The sequence below is a fragment of the Nannospalax galili genome, unplaced genomic scaffold (genome assembly GCF_000622305.1).
Source record: "Nannospalax galili isolate Female #2095 unplaced genomic scaffold, S.galili_v1.0 scaffold377, whole genome shotgun sequence".
In the NCBI taxonomy this organism is placed as follows: domain Eukaryota; kingdom Metazoa; phylum Chordata; class Mammalia; order Rodentia; family Spalacidae; genus Nannospalax; species Nannospalax galili.
Window position 1 is genome coordinate 49,997 of NW_008341187.1, and position 19,109 is coordinate 69,105.

The 19,109-nt window shown below is 42.5% G+C and overlaps 1 protein-coding gene across 1 annotated transcript in view; it reads right to left on the bottom strand.

Annotated features, from left to right (window-relative positions):
* Positions 1–19,109, bottom strand: part of LOC103737027 (uronyl 2-sulfotransferase-like) — a 239,898-nt gene that overhangs the window by 28,509 nt on the left and 192,280 nt on the right. Inside the window, exon 4 of the mRNA XM_029565181.1 lies at positions 6,654–6,733. Coding sequence (XP_029421041.1) covers positions 6,654–6,733 — 80 coding nt within the window. The remainder of the gene's footprint in view (positions 1–6,653; positions 6,734–19,109) is intronic.

The window sequence follows — 19,109 nt, forward strand, 5'->3', positions numbered from 1 at the left end:
ACCCTAAATGTGGGTGTTACCTTCTGATGGCAGCCTGTATAAAAGGCCAAGGCAGAGGAGAATGCCAGGCTTCTTGCTGTGCTGGTGAGTTCATCTTGCTGTGGTAGACTGAAGACTAGCTGATCTTTTGGAATTCGTCAGACCTTCAGCGCCAGATTGGGACTACTGAGACATCCATCCAGCCTTGTGGACTGAGCGACTACGGAGTCTCAGACTCTCCAGTGTGGTGCAGCCATTGTTGGACTACTCAGACTCTATCCTGTGAGCTAAACTGATAAATCTTTATATATATATGTTCATTCTACCAGTTCTGTTTCTTTGGAGAACCCTGACTAATACAGGAGGTAAAGACAAGAGAACCCTGGGGCTTGTGGCTAGCTAGCCTAGCTTACTTGGTGAAGTTTCAGGCCAATGGAAGACTTTGTCTCAAACAAAAAGTAGAAGGCATCTAGGGAATAATACTTGAGGTTGTCCCCTGGTCTATACACATAAAAAAGAAAAAGAAAGAAGATGGCAGCCAGCGAGCAAGAAAACTCCAAGGGAGCACAAGGGAAGGGCTCCCCAATCATGGGGCGTTAGGCACAGGCATCGTAGTGTGGATGCCCCAAGAAGGAAGATGAGCTGCTCCTAAGCAAGATTAACCTTGCCCACATGACTCCATTCCTAGAGGCATGCAAGGTGGCATTTGTGTTAGTGAATGGCAGCTAACTATACTTATAGGAGTTGGCCAGGAATCCAGATGCATCCTGGATGTATCACCCCCTTTGAATTAAACTGACTTCAGACGGATGATAAATAGAAACTGTAGTAATAATGCCATGGAATAGGAAGACAAAACATGCAGAGCAAATCCAAATCCAATGGTACCTTCAAAAATGTATCATGCTTTTACAGACCTCAACAGTATTTCTTGACATTAAAGGCAACTACCAGTGCTGACCAGCAGAACTTGCAAATTACATAAATCAAAACAGAATCTCCCACTAGGAGAAGATTCTCAGCCTGATCACTGCCAGGAACCTAGAGACATGAAGATTGACAAGGTTGTTTGTACATACTGACTTGTTCCCATTTATACCAAGCAACTCCATGCAAGGGTTCCAGAAGAATTTTCCAATATTGAAGCTATAGATGGTTCCCATACTTATTGTCAAGTATTAGGTAATAACAATTAAGAAGTTTCTGACTATGAGATGGCCAGGTGTGGTGGTAGATGCCTTTGATCCCAGCACTTGGGAGGCAGAGGCAAGTGAATCTCTGAGAGTTCTAGGCAAGCCTGGTCTACACAGTGAGTTCCAGGCCAGCCAGGGCTACATAGTGAGACACCATCTGAAAAAAAAGAAATTTCTAATGATGACTGAAATGTCTTATATATGCGTGTGTGTAACACACACACACACACACACACACACACACACACACACACACACACACGCCTTTCCAAAAGGCAACAGATAAAATGCCTTTAGACTCCCTGGTCTTTTTGGTACACATAGTTCCCTTCCAAACTAATAAAATCTGGCTGGCATGCCAGTTATGCAAAATAGGCCAGAATACTACCAGGACACCACAAGAACACATCATTATTACCACCATCCATCTCCAGAACTTTTCATCATTTCAAACTAAAACTTATGACCATTAACCAATACATCTTTTCTCTTCCCTGAGAAGCACTAGTCTACTGAAAGTACATCTTTTTGGCCTCTGGTCTGGGAGTAGAGGTTATCTTTGTGAAAACTGCCATAAGCTGGAGGCCTAGAGTTTTGAACATTTCTAGGGAGGGAGGAAGACACTGAAGTGAGAGAAAGACCATAATGGAGGTGAACATCATTGTTTCGGGTTTGGGTAAGGAGCTGCTTGAGGGAGATGGATGGTAATGGTCCTTTCCGGGAAGCCAACCATTTGGTTTTTCTTCCCTTCCCTCCTTTCCCCTCCCTTCCAACCTCCCTCTTTGTTCCTTACTTCCCAAGTTAGTAGTGGCCTTGTAGCTTCCATACGAGTTGAAGAAACAGAAGTGGAAACAGAAGAAATAAGCCGGGGAGACCATGAAGGAAAAAGAACAACATGAGAAAAATTGAAAAACTAAAAAGTTTAAAATTTATTAGCATGAGAACTCCCACAATTCCTTTAGACTACTTTGATAGCCTCAGGTTAACACAAAATTTCAGAAAGTTGTCTCAGCAAGAACTCAACTGAAGGGTGAAGCAAATTCTAGACTGGGAGAAAATTACCTTCTGATTCCCACAAAAGCTTAGAAAACAAATAACAATGGGAGATGAGTTGTCAGGAGGAGACAAACTGACTTGAATTCATCACGGTCTTTCCAGAATGTTGATCTAAGACACATTTACAGACAGGCTGCTGATGCTGAAAGGCTGAGGTTTTCAAAAGCATATTTTAAAGTTACTTCAAGCATATGAACATGAGAGGTGGGACTGACTTCAGACTCACAACACAGAGTGGCATCTTCTAGGCCAAAGTGGTTTGAACTCAGTTCTCCATTCATACAGGGGAGAAATTTGTCTGGCCCAAATTTCCATGGAGTTCAAAATTGCTGTGAAAGAATAGCCCAGTGGAAACCCCAGAAACCTAGACTGAAGGCTGAGATCTCTGTTGAGCTGGCTGCACAATCTCTGGCAGGAAGTCTTCCCCTTGACAGCTGCAGAAACACCTGATTAGACATTAGTTTTCTATGTGGTTGGATGAACAGAACTGTATATGGCCAAATGGTTCTTTCTAACTCAGGAAAAAGAAGGAAGACAGCAAGGAGTTGAGATGCTGAGCACAAGAAATCAGGCAGCTAGTGAATAGCCAAGAGCTCATGGGACAGCATATTATATAATATGTATGTACATGTCTACACATCAAGCAAGAATGACATAATAAAGAAAGAGAAATAGGGGGCAAATGATTTTGGTATAATGTCATGTCCTTTAAGAGTTCACAACATGGGGACTGGAGAGATGGCTCAGTGGTTAAGAGCATGTTCTGCTAGCACCCACATCAGCCTCTTACAAATGCCTATACTCCTGCTCCAAGGGATACGATGCCCTCTACTGGTCTCTGAGGGTACCTCCACTCAGACATTCACATACCTTCACACAGATATGCACACATAATTAAAAAGAAAATAACATATGTGAGAAAGAAGCTGTGGGGATGGGAGCTAGCCTGAGTCTGACAGTCTGCTCAGTAACAAGGATTTTCTGCATTTTGACTGTGTACAGATCAGAAATATCAACAAAGAACAGCACACCACAGTATCAGTTCTTCTCTTAGTCTGGTTTCTCCAAATGAGCAGTAGACAGTGGTTATAGGGGCAAGTTCTTTTTTAAAAAAAGTTTATTTTATGTGTATGTGTGTATTGCCTGCATGTATGTAAGTGCACCGGAGTCACACAACGCCCACAGAGGCCAGAAGAGGGCATTGGATACTCTGGAACTGGAATAACAGATGGTTGTTGGCTGCCATGTGGGTGTTGGGAACTAAACTGGGGTCTTCTGCAAAAGCAGCCAGTGCTCTTAACCACTGAACCACCTCTTTAGCCCCAAGGGCAGGTTCTTAAGAGCAGCTTATTATCTTCAAGTCTTAGAAGACAAAATAGAGAACTCATGTTTTAAAGATGTTAAAGTTCTCTTAACAATTCCCAACTTAATTGTTTTCTCCTGCACTTGTATATTGGGAGGTGGGAGGAGGCTGTCTATATAGCTACAGCTTGCTACTTACACTGAAGGAACTTTCCATAAATCAAGATATTCCCTTGGAAAAGAAGGAAAAGCTGATTTATAACTCTCATTTCCGAGGGTAACAGTGATCTTGCCAAGTATTCAGGTTCCTCTTATGATTCTACTCATTTTTATGGAAGTCTTATAGCTAAGGCCCCTGGGCCATGGGAAGGGAAGAAGAGGGGGTGGGGTTCCCACAGAGGCAGCCTCAGCTGGCCATGCACAGCTCTACATCCCTCCAGCTGGGCTCGTCCATCAGGCTTGCTTCGGCATTCTTTCAGCTCCTCTTTGGCCCCTCTTGCTCTTCCAGTACTGGTCTAAAGCTGACCAGTTCCTCACATACCAATGGAACCATTTTTCTAGGAAGGCGCTTGCTGCCTCCCACCTCCCTTGGAGGAAGACCCTGACTCCCCTCTCTATATTTATCACATTTGATTGCACTTCTGTAGTGGAAGAAGAATTCAAAGATCCAAAGGCAAGGAAAAAAAAAAACCAAAACAAAAAACCATTCACAGTTCACTGATAAAGTCCCAGCTCTAGTATGGCACAGAGGAGACAGAGGATGCTTCACCAATGTGCCTTGAGTTGAACAAAGGGGAGAGAGGAGAGAACAGAAAAGGAGCCTGGTCTGCCTGCATGGCTGCTCCTGCTGAGGAATCGATGTGGACTAACCAGCTCCATGGCTGCCACAGCAGCCACTGGGAATTCCCGTAATACTTTCTCAGAGGGCATTTCTTCATGGTCAAGCATCAGTACCAGATGATAGAAGAAGGAGCTAGCCCTGTTTTAAGGATGGAACAATGGATAGCCTTCCCCAAGAGGCTGGATGACTTATCATCCTGGGTAGTGGGAAGGCAAGCTCTGACACCCAGGCATCCTGACAGCCAGGGCTCCACTGTTTCCTGCAGATATGAATTCTTCTAAAAGGAATGTATCAAGGCTTTTCTCTTCCAAAATTAAAGAAATCAAGATTTTATTCCTGTATTTGATGGCAGAGGCAAGGATAAAATATAGCCACTATTCGGGGCTCTGCTGATCCAATTAAGATACTGCTGTGGGCTTCTCGTTAAGAGTTTTGAACTGTCCTGAGAGAATTATTAAACTTTGTTGTATTGCAGTTTGTTTGGATGTAAAGATCTAACCTAAGAAGGAAGAGGAGTAAATGACTGAAGTTTGAAGCTGTCGAGGGTGACACAAAGAAGCTCACTAGGATAGCAAGGACCGGAGAAGCCCCTCTCTTTAGAAGTCATAAAATTTGGGGTATGAAAGCTCTAACAGGTCCCGGTTGCCTCATTATGCTTAATGACATGGTTTCTGGAGGACGCAGGGTATATACGGCAGCCAGTCCAGTAACGAGCCATGTTGAAACACAGTGAGCTGGACCAGCACCTGGTTGGAGGTCACTGCTGATCCTATGCAAGTGTTCCCTTCACTGTCCCAGGGCTTATCAGGAAGGCCTGGGAAACTTCAGGCCTGGGAGGCTTGGGAGGCAGTTTCTCCTCTGTGCCTGATAATGCACCTTGCTGAATCTCATTCTTTCTTTATATTTAATTAGCCCAGGGCCTGCTGAGCAGTAGGGAAGTCCTTTGAAGGCTAAAAACCTGCTCCTAGCCCAGTGGGTTGTCAGACATGAAGCAGGGCAGTAGGTAATGCTCAGGCAGAGCCTCATTTCCACAGCCAGCCTCTTGAGGTGCCAGCCCACAGAGGCAATTGGGTGAGCAATTGGTGGGTGGTACTCACTGGGTCTGGGTGGAGCACTCTACTAAGCTCTTTGGATCCCCGAGGTACTGTTATCTCCAAGTTACAGGAAGAGAAATGCTGTGGACTTCTGTCCAGGGTCTCTGTAGCCCTGGGCTAGTGATCTGTTGACTGACAGATGCCAAGTGTGAGCACATGCCAGGGCCAGTGGGACAGAGCAGGGACCTAAGGGCCACCTGTGTAAGGAACAGTAGCCGATGCTAATGGAGTCCTGAGAAAAAGCACACACAGAACCTGAAGTTAGCAATTTAAGATCTTCATTACTATCAGAAGGGTACAGAAGCTGAAGAAAATTCAAAACAAAACAAAACAAAAAACTTGAAATGACTGGAGTATTAGAAAGCTGAACGAAGAGGGTAGTGTGAGCTCTTTGTAGCATAAGAAATATGCATTACTCCATTACTAAGCTGTTCCCAGAGTCCTGTGCAGGTTCACATTGTAGAAAAATGTATGACAAAATATTAATGTTAAAATTCCCATTTCCCTTTGTTTTTATTTAAAAGAACAGATTTTTTTTTTTTCTGTTAAAGAACTTTCATGTCAGCCAGGTGTGGTGGCATACACCTTTAATCCCAGAGGTAGAGGCAGCGGAATCTCTGTGAGTTCAAGGCCAAAGCCTGGTCTATATAGTGAGTTGCAGGCCAGGTGGGGCTACAGGGAGACCCTGTCTCAAATACCAAAAAAATCTCTCGTGTCAGATGTCTTCTCACTAAAAATAATGTCATGTTTTAATAATATTTTACATGGAGGACTGTAGAAATGGCTCAGCAGTTAAGAGTACTGGTTGTTCTTGTAGAGAACCTGGGGGTTTGAATCCCAGTATCTGCTAACAATAGTCAGTCACACCAATTCCAGAGAATCAGACGCCCTCTTCTGGCCTCTGTGGATATTGCATGCATGGGTGCATGTACATGCAAGCAAAACACTTACACACACAATCAAAATTAAAAATTAAAAAATAAGATTTTAGATGGTGTTCTAGGAAGAAATGAAGTTCCTATCTAAATATTTCAAGTGTTGATTCCTTTACAGCAAAACTAAGTGTAGTTAAAAAGTTTTTCCAAGGGCAATGGTTCTAAGTTATAAATACAGGTTTCTAAAGCAATTGCTCATTAGTTGGACCTAAGGACTAAAAATGAGATGCCCCAAAGCTAGAGCGTGTCTTACCTTGAGAAGTTGAGGAAGTGAACGTGTCGTGTGAATAAGTAGGGCTGTTCCGCAGTGCTTATATTCTTAATCAGCTCCATCTATTAAAAAAAACCACAGAATTAGCATACACAGGACTCACTCCCTCAGCCACATTAGGCTAAAGGTCATCCATCCACTTTCTCTTACGCTTAGTCCCTCTGCTTTCTTCTGAACCAGGGCCAAACAGCTGGACTTGTTGCAATAGCTTTGAATTTCTTCAAAAGGTTCTTTCATGAATAATCTCCAAACTGATAGTCCTGTATCTAATTTAGTTGGCTATTATGAGGAAATAATGTGACAGATTATACATTTTTTTTAAAAAACTTAAAAAAATTTGGGGTGGTAGTGGTGTGTGTGTGTGTGTGTGTGTGTGTGTGTATACATTCCTGTGTATGAAAGAGGGCAGGCAGAGGTATTAGGACTTATCTTCCATCCTTTTGAGACAGAGTCTCTGCCTTTCCTCTGTGTATGCCAAGCTTGCTGGCCTGGGAGCTTCCAGGGATTCTTCTACCCCCACCTCCTGCCTCTGCATAGGAGCACTAGAGTTATGGGTGCTTGTGCCATATGGCCAGCTTTTATGCCAATTCTAGGGATTTGAACTCAGTTCCTCATGCTTGAATGGCAAGTACTTTTACCCACTGAGTCACCTAGCCAGCCCCAGGTTAAGTAATTTCAGCTGGAGAAAGGAGCATGTGGCTGTATTGAAATGCAAGTAACAGAATACTTTTCATCACCGTATTTAAAGTCAAACCAAGGAAAGGGTTAATCATTTTCTTATATTTCTTTTTTTCAGTCTTATTTATATTTTTTATTGTATGTGTATGAGTGTACTGCCTGCATGTGTGTAAGTGCACCCATGTCATATAATGTCCCTGGAAGTCAGAAGAGGGTGGTGGATCCCTTGGAACTGGATCCCTTGATCGGTTGTTAGCTGCCATATGAGTGTTCAAACTCAAACCCAGGTCCTTTCTGCAAGAGCAGTCAGTGCTCTTAACTGCTGAGCCATCTCTCCAGCCCTTATTTTCTTATATTTCTCTAACATGATTAAGATTACAGAAATATTCCGAAGTAGTGTTGCAGAATTTAAAAGGAGGAATAAAATAAGGCACCCATTATGATTTTTCTCTCTGTTTCTAAAAGTGTATAAGGAACATATTTCATGGGAACACAGGGGCCTTAAAAGTCATCTTCTTTTTTTTTTGTGGGTAGTCATCTGTTTTACTTATTTGCATTTATCAGTAAGGCAAAAAGCATTTTCTGCTCATATAAATGAACTTTTATAGTCTTCTTGAACATGTCACGATACAGAAATTTAGTGAAATCTGTTAGAAATTCCAAGCATCCTTAAGGCTCTCTGACATCCTGAATTCTTTCTCAGGAATTTCTAATTGCCTCCATCTATGTGACAGGGCGATTTTTTGTTGTCATTGTTTTAAAAAGCACTTTGAAGATTGCTCCTCTGGATGGATGTCAGACATGCAGTATTTCAAATTTTATGAACTAGTACAAGTTGAAAACTGCAAACAAAAGCAGCCATTCACGTGCCCGGCACAGTAGCAATGATGGCAGAGAAATAAAGAGTCTAGACCTCCAGGCCTGTCTCAAACCTAAGACAACCCTGGGCTATCTTGTTCCCAAAGTCTAACACAGGGGCTGATTCATGCATATGCGCTTGATCAGTATTTAATTAATGAATTAACTCAACCAAGTAGGTACACACTACTTTATAGACCTAGAAGATCAGCGTCTAAACTCTCTAGTTATTCATGTTTACAATTATTGAAGAAATCAAGTTGAATTTTATAGTTAAATGACCTATAGTTCCTAAGCTTGGGATTTCTGTTAGTCAGGGGGAAGCTGGGGAAGGCTTGAATGAGTAACTGCTGGCCCGTCCTCAGGCTTCAGTGTAGAGGAAAACTGGATCCTGCCTCTTTATCCTGTTTCCCTTCTAGTCACTCTCTGCATGCCCTTGTTTTCTGATAATAAAGCTTCTCACTTGGGCATATTTTGTTAATTCTGAGTTTTGATGGACTGTGCAACAGTATTACTGATCTCAAAGCATAAGCGTAGGTAATTCGTCTCTGACGTCTGCTTTGAAAAAGAACTCTTGCCTATGTGTGTGTTTAAGATAAAGATGATTCATGCCTTTATCTCTAGATGATTTTTTATTCAGATAGTTCTCTGAACCATAAAAGCCATATAAGAAAGTGTCCCACCCCCAGCCTCATCAGATTGCACAAGAAAACTGGAAGAAAATGGGAAAATTGGGAGACAGTGGCTCTTTCACATATTCAACATTCTATCACATTCTCTAAACACATGTCAGTGTGTTAAATTTAATGAAAGAACAGTAATGGTTAGACTTTTGAGAACAGTGTCATAATAGTCATAAAGCTGTCTATTTCTCGAGGAAAAATGGATTAGCAGTGACAGTGAAGAACTCTTTTTAGATGTGTCTTTAAACGTAGACTCAAGGTACCAGTGCATATGTTTATTATTGCATTAGTGGAACAAGGGCAGAGTGAACTTGTCCCCCACAGTTTGCCACTGTTCTCTGAACACTAAAATCACTTCTAATGTGTCATATGCACAGGGTGAATGCCCCTTGTTTCAGGCATCATCTGACCTTCACAAATGCTAACACTCGGCCCATTTCTAGTGACAAGCCATGGTCCAAACATCCTGTTGCCCATCACCTAGACCTATCCACCATCTAGCCCCCTGCTGTCATCAGAAGCCAGTCTTTTCTCCCACCTTGTCCCATGCAAGTACCAAAAGCCACTGCACAGAACATGTCTCCCATCTCTGGCTCAGGCAGGACCACTGCGGCTTTTATTCTAATTCTGTTGCATCTGTTCATTCATTAGTCACTGATCACTTACTAGAGACAAGTTCATAAACAAGGTGGGTGGAAAGACACATAGAGAAGACAGTGGAGAAGATCCTACTGGTATTGCTAAGCCCACCAGGGTTAGCACGAGGAACCACAGTCATGATGCTCGTCCATCTTACTCTTTTCTTTTCCTTGTGCCTGCATACACCAAAGCCCACACTGAAGCCTGACCAGGATGAGGCCCAGGTGCAAGCATTCTCTTCTAGAACCTTCTGCTCTTCTCACATATCCAAATTCTTTGTTTCCCTCCTTCCCTCCCTCCCTCCTTCCCTCTTCCTTCCTTCCCTCCTTCCCTTCTAGCTAAAACATCTCTTTTTTCCAGCTATACTTTCTGAATCTCACATTCATTCACCATCATGATCTTCAACTCGCTGTCAGGCAATGCACTGCTTGGCAACTGTGGCTACAAAGAAAAAAAATACCAGGACTTGGCTCTCCAGAAACTTGAAGTGTGACGTAGAGAGAAGGTATAATCTACGGAATAGAAGACATATAGATGATATGTCCAAACTACCTGCAGATGGAGATGAGATGCTTCTCAAGGAGGTATCCTCTGTGCTGTGGAAAGATTAATAATAGAGAAGGGACTCAAGGCATTGTGAACACAAAACACAAAGCCAATGTAAGGAGCAAACACACATTGGCACGTGTATAAAGAGAGGTGGAAGTCCATCATACTAGAGGTTGGGTGCCATAGTTAGCTTTACCTACCTACTTGACAGCCTAGAGTCAACTAAGAGGAAAGCCCTGGTTAAGAATTGCCTAGATCAGTTTGACCTGTGGGATGTTTGTGGGAGACTGTCTTGATTATTTATTGATGCAGAAAGGCCCCAGTCTACTGTGGGCAGTACTATCCCTAGGCAGATGGTCCTGTAAGAAAGCTAACTAAGCATAAGCCTATGAATGAGCCAGAGATGATTAGATGATTAGAGACGGAGGCTAGGTTGCCCAGTGGCAGAGCACTTGCCTAGCATGGTAAGGCCCTGAGTTCCATCCATCCCAGCACAATATTAGAGCAGGAGGCCCAGCTAGGAAGATGGAGGTAGCAGCCACCACTGCTGCCATCACAGCAGCAGCAGCAGCAGCACATACCGCTGAATCAGAAGGAGCCCCGGTGCTGGGTCCTGGGAACTTTCTGCCATGACCTGCAGATGCTGAGGCAAGGCGATGTGAGAACTCCTGAGCTCAGCTGGTGGAAGTGGAGAAGGAGGAGAGATGAAGGAGAGGGTGGCAGAGAGGAAGGCAGGAGCTTCGTGATCACCTGGTGCTAAGACTCAAGGGAAAGAAGTGGTTCCAACAGCATCTCTCTTACACCTTAGGATAATGAACATATAGTGGTACTCATCTGTGGAGTGGGGAATTCTGGAGGAGGAACAAATTTGGCTGCAGAAGTCAGAAGTCAGGGTGGGGGAGGTTGCCTGGTTGCCTTTGAAGATCTCTGCCTAGAAATAAGGCACACTTCTTTGATTTTCTTCCTCTCTTGAGCTGAAAAGGTTTTAGGACATGCCCTTTTGATGTCTCTCTCTCTCTCTCTCTCTCTCTCTCTCTCTCTCTCTCTCTGTTAGCATTAACTTAGATTAAGTTCTGTGAGAGTTGGGGCAGACACTTATCTGTTCCCTTGAAAGCCTGGCTGGGCATCTGCTTGAATCTATGCTTCATGAAAGAGACCCGTTTAGAAATACTTGCTTGGAGGGGAAAACCTATCATTAACTGAATACTAGCTACCAATCACTCAGCAGTGAATTCAGTTCTTCCTGGCATAGACTTGCATGTTTAGTACACCTCACTACACGAGGCTCATTCACAGCATTCTCCTCATGATAACCAATATGTAGTAATGCCAAGAAAACTCCCATTTTCTGAGTGTTTTGGGGGTGCCACAACTGTACCCAGAAGCTTTTTATAATTTGGATTTCTTAAAGTCTCAGTGATACAAAAAGGTGGAGCCAGGATTCAAAGCCCCAAATCTTGTTCATCCCTGAGTGCAACCTGCTCGCTCCCAGCTACTTATCTGTACATGACCTTTAAAATGGAAGCAAAGGGTTGGTTGGAACAATAATTCTAGAGAGGGAAGAGCGGGGGTTTATGGCATGGGAACTTTCTACGTTTCAGAGGGTTTCTAAAGAACTAACAAGGAAGAGCATTAAGAAACTTAAGTATTAACACCTAGGTGTGTGGATCGGTGGTAAAGTGCTTGCCTGGCATGCATGTGGTCCAGTCTTTGATTCCTAGTACCAAACGAGAGAGAGAGAGAGAGAGAGAGAGAGAGAGAGAGAGAGAGAGAGAGAGAGGCTATTTTCTAAAAGTTCCAGGGTGAGTAAACTATATCCTAACAAGAACAAGAATAGATTTTAAATACTTATAGAAAGATAAGTATATCCTGAAATGTATCTAAAGGAAGAAGTTAAATCAGTGCGGATGGACTCAAATGAATTGCGATTAAAAAAATTGGCAAAAAAGGGCAAAAATCAAACAAGCTTATCATACAGAGGCTGTACTAGGAAGTAGTTTCTAATGGTTTGCTTTCTACGTGATGACAGGGATGACAGAACACAAAACCTTTACCTGTAGCTCTGCCAACACAGAGAAACTCTGCTCCTGATGTTTTGACAGAAATGCTCCTCAGCTTGTCAATAGTTAGGGTATCCAACCCTACTTTGGTCTGAATTCTGTGTCACTGATGAACAACTAGATACCCTATAATTTTGCAAAATATCTTGAATCAAAGAAAGAATGTGTGCTTATTAACGCATCAAAGCAAAAAGAAAACATAGCCCAGAGGAGAACTGGAGGTCTTCTTTTAAGCTTAGAGGTTGGAGGAAGACTTAAGCTCAGGTTACCTCTTCTTTTCCTAGGGTGCAGGGAAGCCCCCAACAGCATCCCCTCCCTACCTTTCGCTCAGGGCTTCAATAATCAGAGAAACACATGCCTGTGATGACAAAGAAGTCCACCAGGGGGAGTAATAACATGAACATGGCAAAGTGGCTGGGTCTGAACTCGACAAGGAAAATGAGCGAATTCATTTGAAAGAAGAAAAACATTTGATTTTTTTCTAGGTTATACTGCTTCTATCTCCTTTTTTCCTCTTCTCTTTCCTCCAGGTTTGCATTATAGGACTCAGTGTTTTGTCTAAGGACTCTTAAGGCACAACTGGGTGAAGTCATCCCTGTGGCCCCGCTATGAACTAGGCTTATTTTTTGTTTGATTCCAAGATCAGGTTGAAGCACCTCTCATGCCAGAGGACACTGTCTGTCTTCTTGCAAAAGCAGGAAGTCTGAGAGTTATTCTGACAGGCTTTTCCAAAATGTTTTCAGCAAGGGTAAGGTTTCTGGAAGAACAGATTCCTGAGGAGCTAGAACCTAACAAAGCTTCAGGAAAAAGACTGCAGTGGTACATGCTGGAATCCCAGCTACTCAGGAGGCTGGGGCAGGAGGGTCATGGACTCAAGGCCAAGCCTGGGCTACACAGTGAGACGGTGATGTTTCTGGGAATCCATTTCCCTATCAGATTTTGACGACTGTCATGTTAAGAACCAGTTTTTAGGGGTTGGAGAGATGGCTCAGGGGTTAAGAGGACCACCTGCTCTTGCAGAAGACCTGGGTTCAGTTCCCAGCACCCACATGGCAGCTCACAGCTGTCCATAACTCCAGTTCAGGAGATCTGACACCCTCTTCTGACCTCCCTGGGCATTGCACAACATGGATACACTGAAATATAGGCAGACAATATACTCATACATATAAAAGAAAAATAATAATTTTTTTTAAAAAAATCAGTTTTTAATGGCTCCCCACTGACTGCTGAATAATGTTTGAACTCCTAAGCTTAGCATTCAAATGTATACAGGATTTGACGCCATCTCTTTTAAGTCTAACTTGTCACATTCCTCTTGGTTAGGTATATTTTAGTCCATCTATCCTGTACACATTTATTTCTCCCTAAAATTTAGGGTGCTAATACTTTCCTAATGCTATTGCTTCAGAGACCAGAAATCAGGTGCATGAACAACCAGTACTGCACCTGATGCTCATTTTCCATCATTAGCAGCACATCCTTGGTAAACATCCATTAAAATGAGTGAACAGACAATGGAGGAATCAGCCTCAAAAGTGAAAGAGTGGTTTCCTATGAGGCAGAGGCTGGAGGACCAGGCACTGGGGAAGCCTCCAAGCATCTGTGTGGCCTCTAGACCTTTCCCAAATGGAAGAGTTTCTTTAGGTAACTTTTTGCTTTTTAAAATTCTTTTTGCTTTATGATCAGAATTCAGACTTGGAACTTGCAGGTGGTAAGAGCAATGACAGGGAAATTTGCAACAGTTAGAGAACACCACGCTGTACTCTTCTGGAATATTAGGTTAGTGCAGGATGGAGCCCATGGGCACAGGATGGCAATCTCTCACAGCCTTTGAATAAAGCTTTTCAAGGCTTAGATAATTTGAATGGCTGTTGAACAGAGCAGATGTAAGTTTATAGTGAAATAGTAGCCTTTTCCTTGGCATGATAGAAGGAAGGTTGTAGACTAGTATTTCCCAAATTGTGAAGTGTAAATTTTGTGGGATCCAAAGCAAGTCACAAGCACTATTAGAAATCCCTTGACCAACTAAGATTAGGAAAGCCTAAGTGAAACCTGGTCTTCAAAATATGTGTGTCTGTGTGTCTGTGTTGGGGAGATAGCTTATTTTAGCCAGTAAAGTACTTGATACCCAAATGTGGAGACCAGAGTATAGATCTCCAGCATCCTTACAAATGCTGAGTAGGCAGGGCAGCCTGCCTGTAATTCCAGCCCTGAGGAGGCAGAGACACAGGATCTCCAGGGCAAGCTGGCTGGCTAGACCAACCAAATTGGTAAACTCTGGGTTTAGTGAGAGACCTATCCTCAGTAAATGAAGTAGAAAGCCATCAAGGAAGACAACTGATGTCAAACTCTGGCCTCTACAAACACATGTGCATACATATGCATGGGCACCCCCAACCTCCACAAGTGAGCTCACATACATACTCACATACATACGCACCATATAGTATACACACACACACACACACACACACACACACATATATATATATATATATAAATTGTCTTTAAAATGTGAATGATCCCTTAGATTCTTCTAGATAGACACAAGACACACAACAGTCCCCAAACTTGTTGAGCCATGGCCTTTCCTTTCTTCACTGACCGAGGGAACTAAGATTCATAGGAACACACATTGGGAATGCTGGCATGAGCACGTTGATGGGGCTGGCTCGGCCTCACTGCTGCATCCCAGAACAGCCTGTGCCACTTCATTTTTTTTTTTTTTAAAGAGTTTTCTGGACTCCATCCCAGAATCCCCAGCAGAAGGGCACTGAAACTCTAGGTTTCCAAAAACTCTGCTGGAGAGTCTACTGTACAGTCAGAGCAGACAGCCGCCACATTATTCAGGGCTGTGGGATTTGGGAGCACACAAGTCCAGGTTCAGCTGCCATGCCCTGTCACTCACTACGTTATATTATTTTTGGAGACCGACTTGAGTTGTCTTAGTTTTCTTACCCATAAAGCAGGAATGACACGCACAGAGTATTTTCGGTCCCAAACTGTTAAATGAAATAATCAAGTGAAACAATTCGCACACAGTGGGCATTGCTTCCAATTTGTATTATAAATCCTCAGGAACTTCAATAGAAATATGAAGTCAAGTTATTTGGTTTTGCAAATATTTGGGGCTCATAAGCCTATGATTTTTGTTCTTTCCAACAAGAATAACTGGATTCCTTTCCCTGTGAGATGCCTGTGGCATTCTGACCTTCAATGTGCTTAGAGCAAAGTTCTGAAAGACAGTGGAAGACCATTAGCAAATATGCTTATGAGTATTTTCGGCAACACTCCATATCTTTTAAGGGGGAAACAGTTCCCTTTCTTTCAAAATGTCCATTTTGCAACTGAGATCTGTATAAATTAAATGATGTCAATATAGGCTGTGTTACACACTGTGTGACACTCCAACAGCTGGCCAGCAGCAGTTGCAAGCTCTTCTGTGGAGGAGTTATTCAAAGTACAAACTTCAAAGGTATATCTGTTTCTAGGAAAGCGGATACGATGGGATTTTTATAGGCATCCTAACATTTGGTGTCTTTATGCTCCCTTTCCTTCTTAATAATCCCTTAGCCTATAAATTTTTAACATTTAACAGTGAGTGTGTATATGTATATGTGCATGTGTGTGAGCTGACAACTACCACTTAGGGAGAAATGGACGTGTGAATTTGATTCTGGTCCAGAGAAACGCTTCGTGGATGAATGAAACAGTAGACAATTCCGGTTTTATAAATGGGTACTATTCCCAAGTTCATTTGTAAGTCAGTAGTTTAGAACATGGAACACATTTTCTCCTAAAAGAAATGTTCTTCATGGTAAATAGAGTTCTGTTCAAGAGAACCAGAACCTGCTTAACTCCTACTGTACCTGCAGCAGAATGTTGCTATTTTTATTTTTGAGAGAACAATGTTTCTATGGGAACGAATTTTCAGAGTCTACTGCTTGAGGGTAAGAACCACTGACTATAAAACTTTAACTAGTCTCCTAAATCACATCGCCCTTATTCCTTTAATAAATTACCATGAGGAGAAGCTATTAATGCTGCAAATTATTTCCTGACTATATTAAGTTAAAACAATATTTCTCTGTTTTTTTATGTACTTTGAAACTTCAGTCAAAAAAGACTACATAGACAGGGACAATTTTCTCTGAACATTATTGAGTTACTTCAGGTTTAATTTCTCCTTCTGTTTCCTGGCTGTTCTCCTTGTGTGCAGGGGCCAGAAGCAGCTCCAGAGAAGCAACGGGCAATGTCCTCATCTTTGTTTTTACATCAAAACTGTATATTTATTTTTCTTTTCAAATACTTATTTTGGCTTTAGTTTTTCAAAAACTTGTCTTGATTTTCATATATAGTCCAGGTCACATTGATCACAGGAATCAGAAATGATTCAACTATATACCACACATACTATACTAGATGTTGTATAAATGTATCACAGAATCACAGTGCTAAAAAGAACCTAAAAAGATGGTCCCGCCTGTTCCCTGGCTCCCAGACAAGCCAACCATTCCAAAAAGATGAGAGTTAACCTGTATTTTAAAGGATGATGCTATCTTTAACCCTTTCTAACCCTAAAAACCAACTACCACTAGTATATTACTGTTAACTTTTTGTTTAAATTGTTTCACTCATGATTAAAGTTGTATTTTAATTTCTGATATTTAAAATAGGAAACAAAGTATCTTTTTCTATTCAAAAACCCCGCAGTAAATGAAGTATTAGACTTTTGTGTTCTCTCAGCCAGGACATCCTGGGCATCCCAGTGTGTAATCCTTTGGTTCTCTTTGTGTTCCTGGGCTATTTGCATTCTTTCAACCACGGGGACTAAAATCTAGAAACTGAGTCTTATAAGGCATCTGAGAGGTATCCACACATACAAACATTTAAATGTAATCCGATAAGTGGGCCCCAAGACTTAGACCCAAAAGAAAACCATATTTAATAATCATAATAAATTATAAGAACATAGGCAATTTATAGTTATATTCTTTGAAGTAGTAAAAAGAACATAACCAGCCTCAGTATATTAGCTCTTCGATTAAGTAAGGATGTCATAGAAAATCTACCCCTACTGAACATGCTCATATGCGTGGACACATATATGCATGTGCGTGTGGAGGCCAGAGGTCGACAGTGGTAGCTTACTCAGTCACTCTTCAAGTGTTTTCTTTAAATAAATTATTCTGTGTGTGTGTGTGTGTGTTTGTGCGCGCGCACACACACGCATACGAGTATGTATGTGTATACATGTGGATGAATGCAGGTGTGTGTGCCATGGCATGCATCTGGAAATCAGAGGACAACTTTGGGGGTCAGTTTTCACCCTCCACCTTATTTGGGGACAGGGTCTCTGATATTTTTGCTGCATATGCCAGATTTGCTGGCCATCGAGCTTCCAAGAAATCTGTCTTTGTCTCCCATCTTGCTGTTAGAGTGCTGGTATCACAGACACTTGTGCTATATACCAGTTTTGACATGGGTTCTGGGGATTCAAACTTGGGGCCTTGCATAAAAGCAAGCACTTTAACCCACTGAGCTACCTCCTTATCTCCACCTTATTTATTTATTTAGCTTTATTTTTATTTTACGTGCATGCATGTATTTTGTGCATGTATGCAAGTGCACCTGTGTCATGCAATGCCCTCGGAGGTCGAAGAGGGCATTGGATTTCCTGGAACTGGAGTTATGGATGGTTGTTAGTTGCCATGTGGATGCTGGGATTTGAATCTGGGTCTCTTAATTACTGAGCCATCTTTCCAGTCCCAAACATACCTTATTTTTTGAGGCATTGGTAAACCTGGAGTTCCCAGATTTGGGGACACTGGCTGGCCAGCTAGCTTGAGGGATCCTCCTGTCTCTATTCACCCAGTGCTGTGATTACAATGTACCATCACACTCAGTTTTTTTATGTGAGCACTGGGTATCTGAACTGAGCTGTCTTCTCAGCCCAAATATCACTCTTCCTACAGAGATTCTCCTATAAGGGGCAATACCTTTATGAGACCAGCAAACAAGGAGTGGCATCCCTCCACCTGTAAGGTTTTGCATGCCTTAAACGGGGGTGGGCGATGTCTGAAGAACGGACATGGGGCGAGACTTCCATAATTATGATCTCAACTTGACAGGAAGTACCACTCACTGGATAACATAAGTTTCTCAGGTGACAGAAGCAGCTTTTTTAAAGACCTGGTTGCTGTGGTTTGAATGAGAAATGTGCTCCCCATAGTCTTACGTGTTTGAACACTTGGTCTCCAGATGGTGGAGCTGTTAGGAAAGGTTATGTAATCTTCAAGAGATGGAGCCCTGTTGGAAGAAGCACATCACTGGGGGTGGGCTTTGAGGTTCTATAACCTGGTTCCACTTCCTGTTTTCACTCTCTGCTTCCCAACTGCCGATGCAATCGATGTGAAGGCCAGCCTCATGTTTCTGTCTCCACGCCTTCCCTGCCATGACGAACTGTAGCCCCTCTGGATACAGCAGAGCGAAACCTTCCTCCTTTAAATTGCCATCACAACAACAGAAACTAAACTAACACACAAGCTGACAAACTACCCTGAAGAAAGACCATTGAGAACATGGTGCCCAACTTTTCTATGTTGGCAAAGCAGCTCCATGGAGACAGTTGCCCTTGTCTCTTCATAGAGCAAGTCAGGGCTTGCTGGCAGACAGTGCTGTGGCCCCACCACCAGCACATCCATACCTGTATGTGTGGCTATACCAGAGCAAAAAGGACCCTGAGAAGTAGGGGAATTCTTTTGCTAATGCTGAGTATACTAAATGTTGCTTTAGAGACCCAAGATCTCTGAGCTTACACGACACAAAGCTTATTTTGACTCAATCAGCCCGATTCCTGGCACAAAGTTTTTCTCTTTACTAGAAAGACAGGATATTGATGAGAAAATGCAAAAGAAGAAACGCTGAAAGAAAAAGTTCTCATTTGGTTGTGAAGATCCCAGCACTGT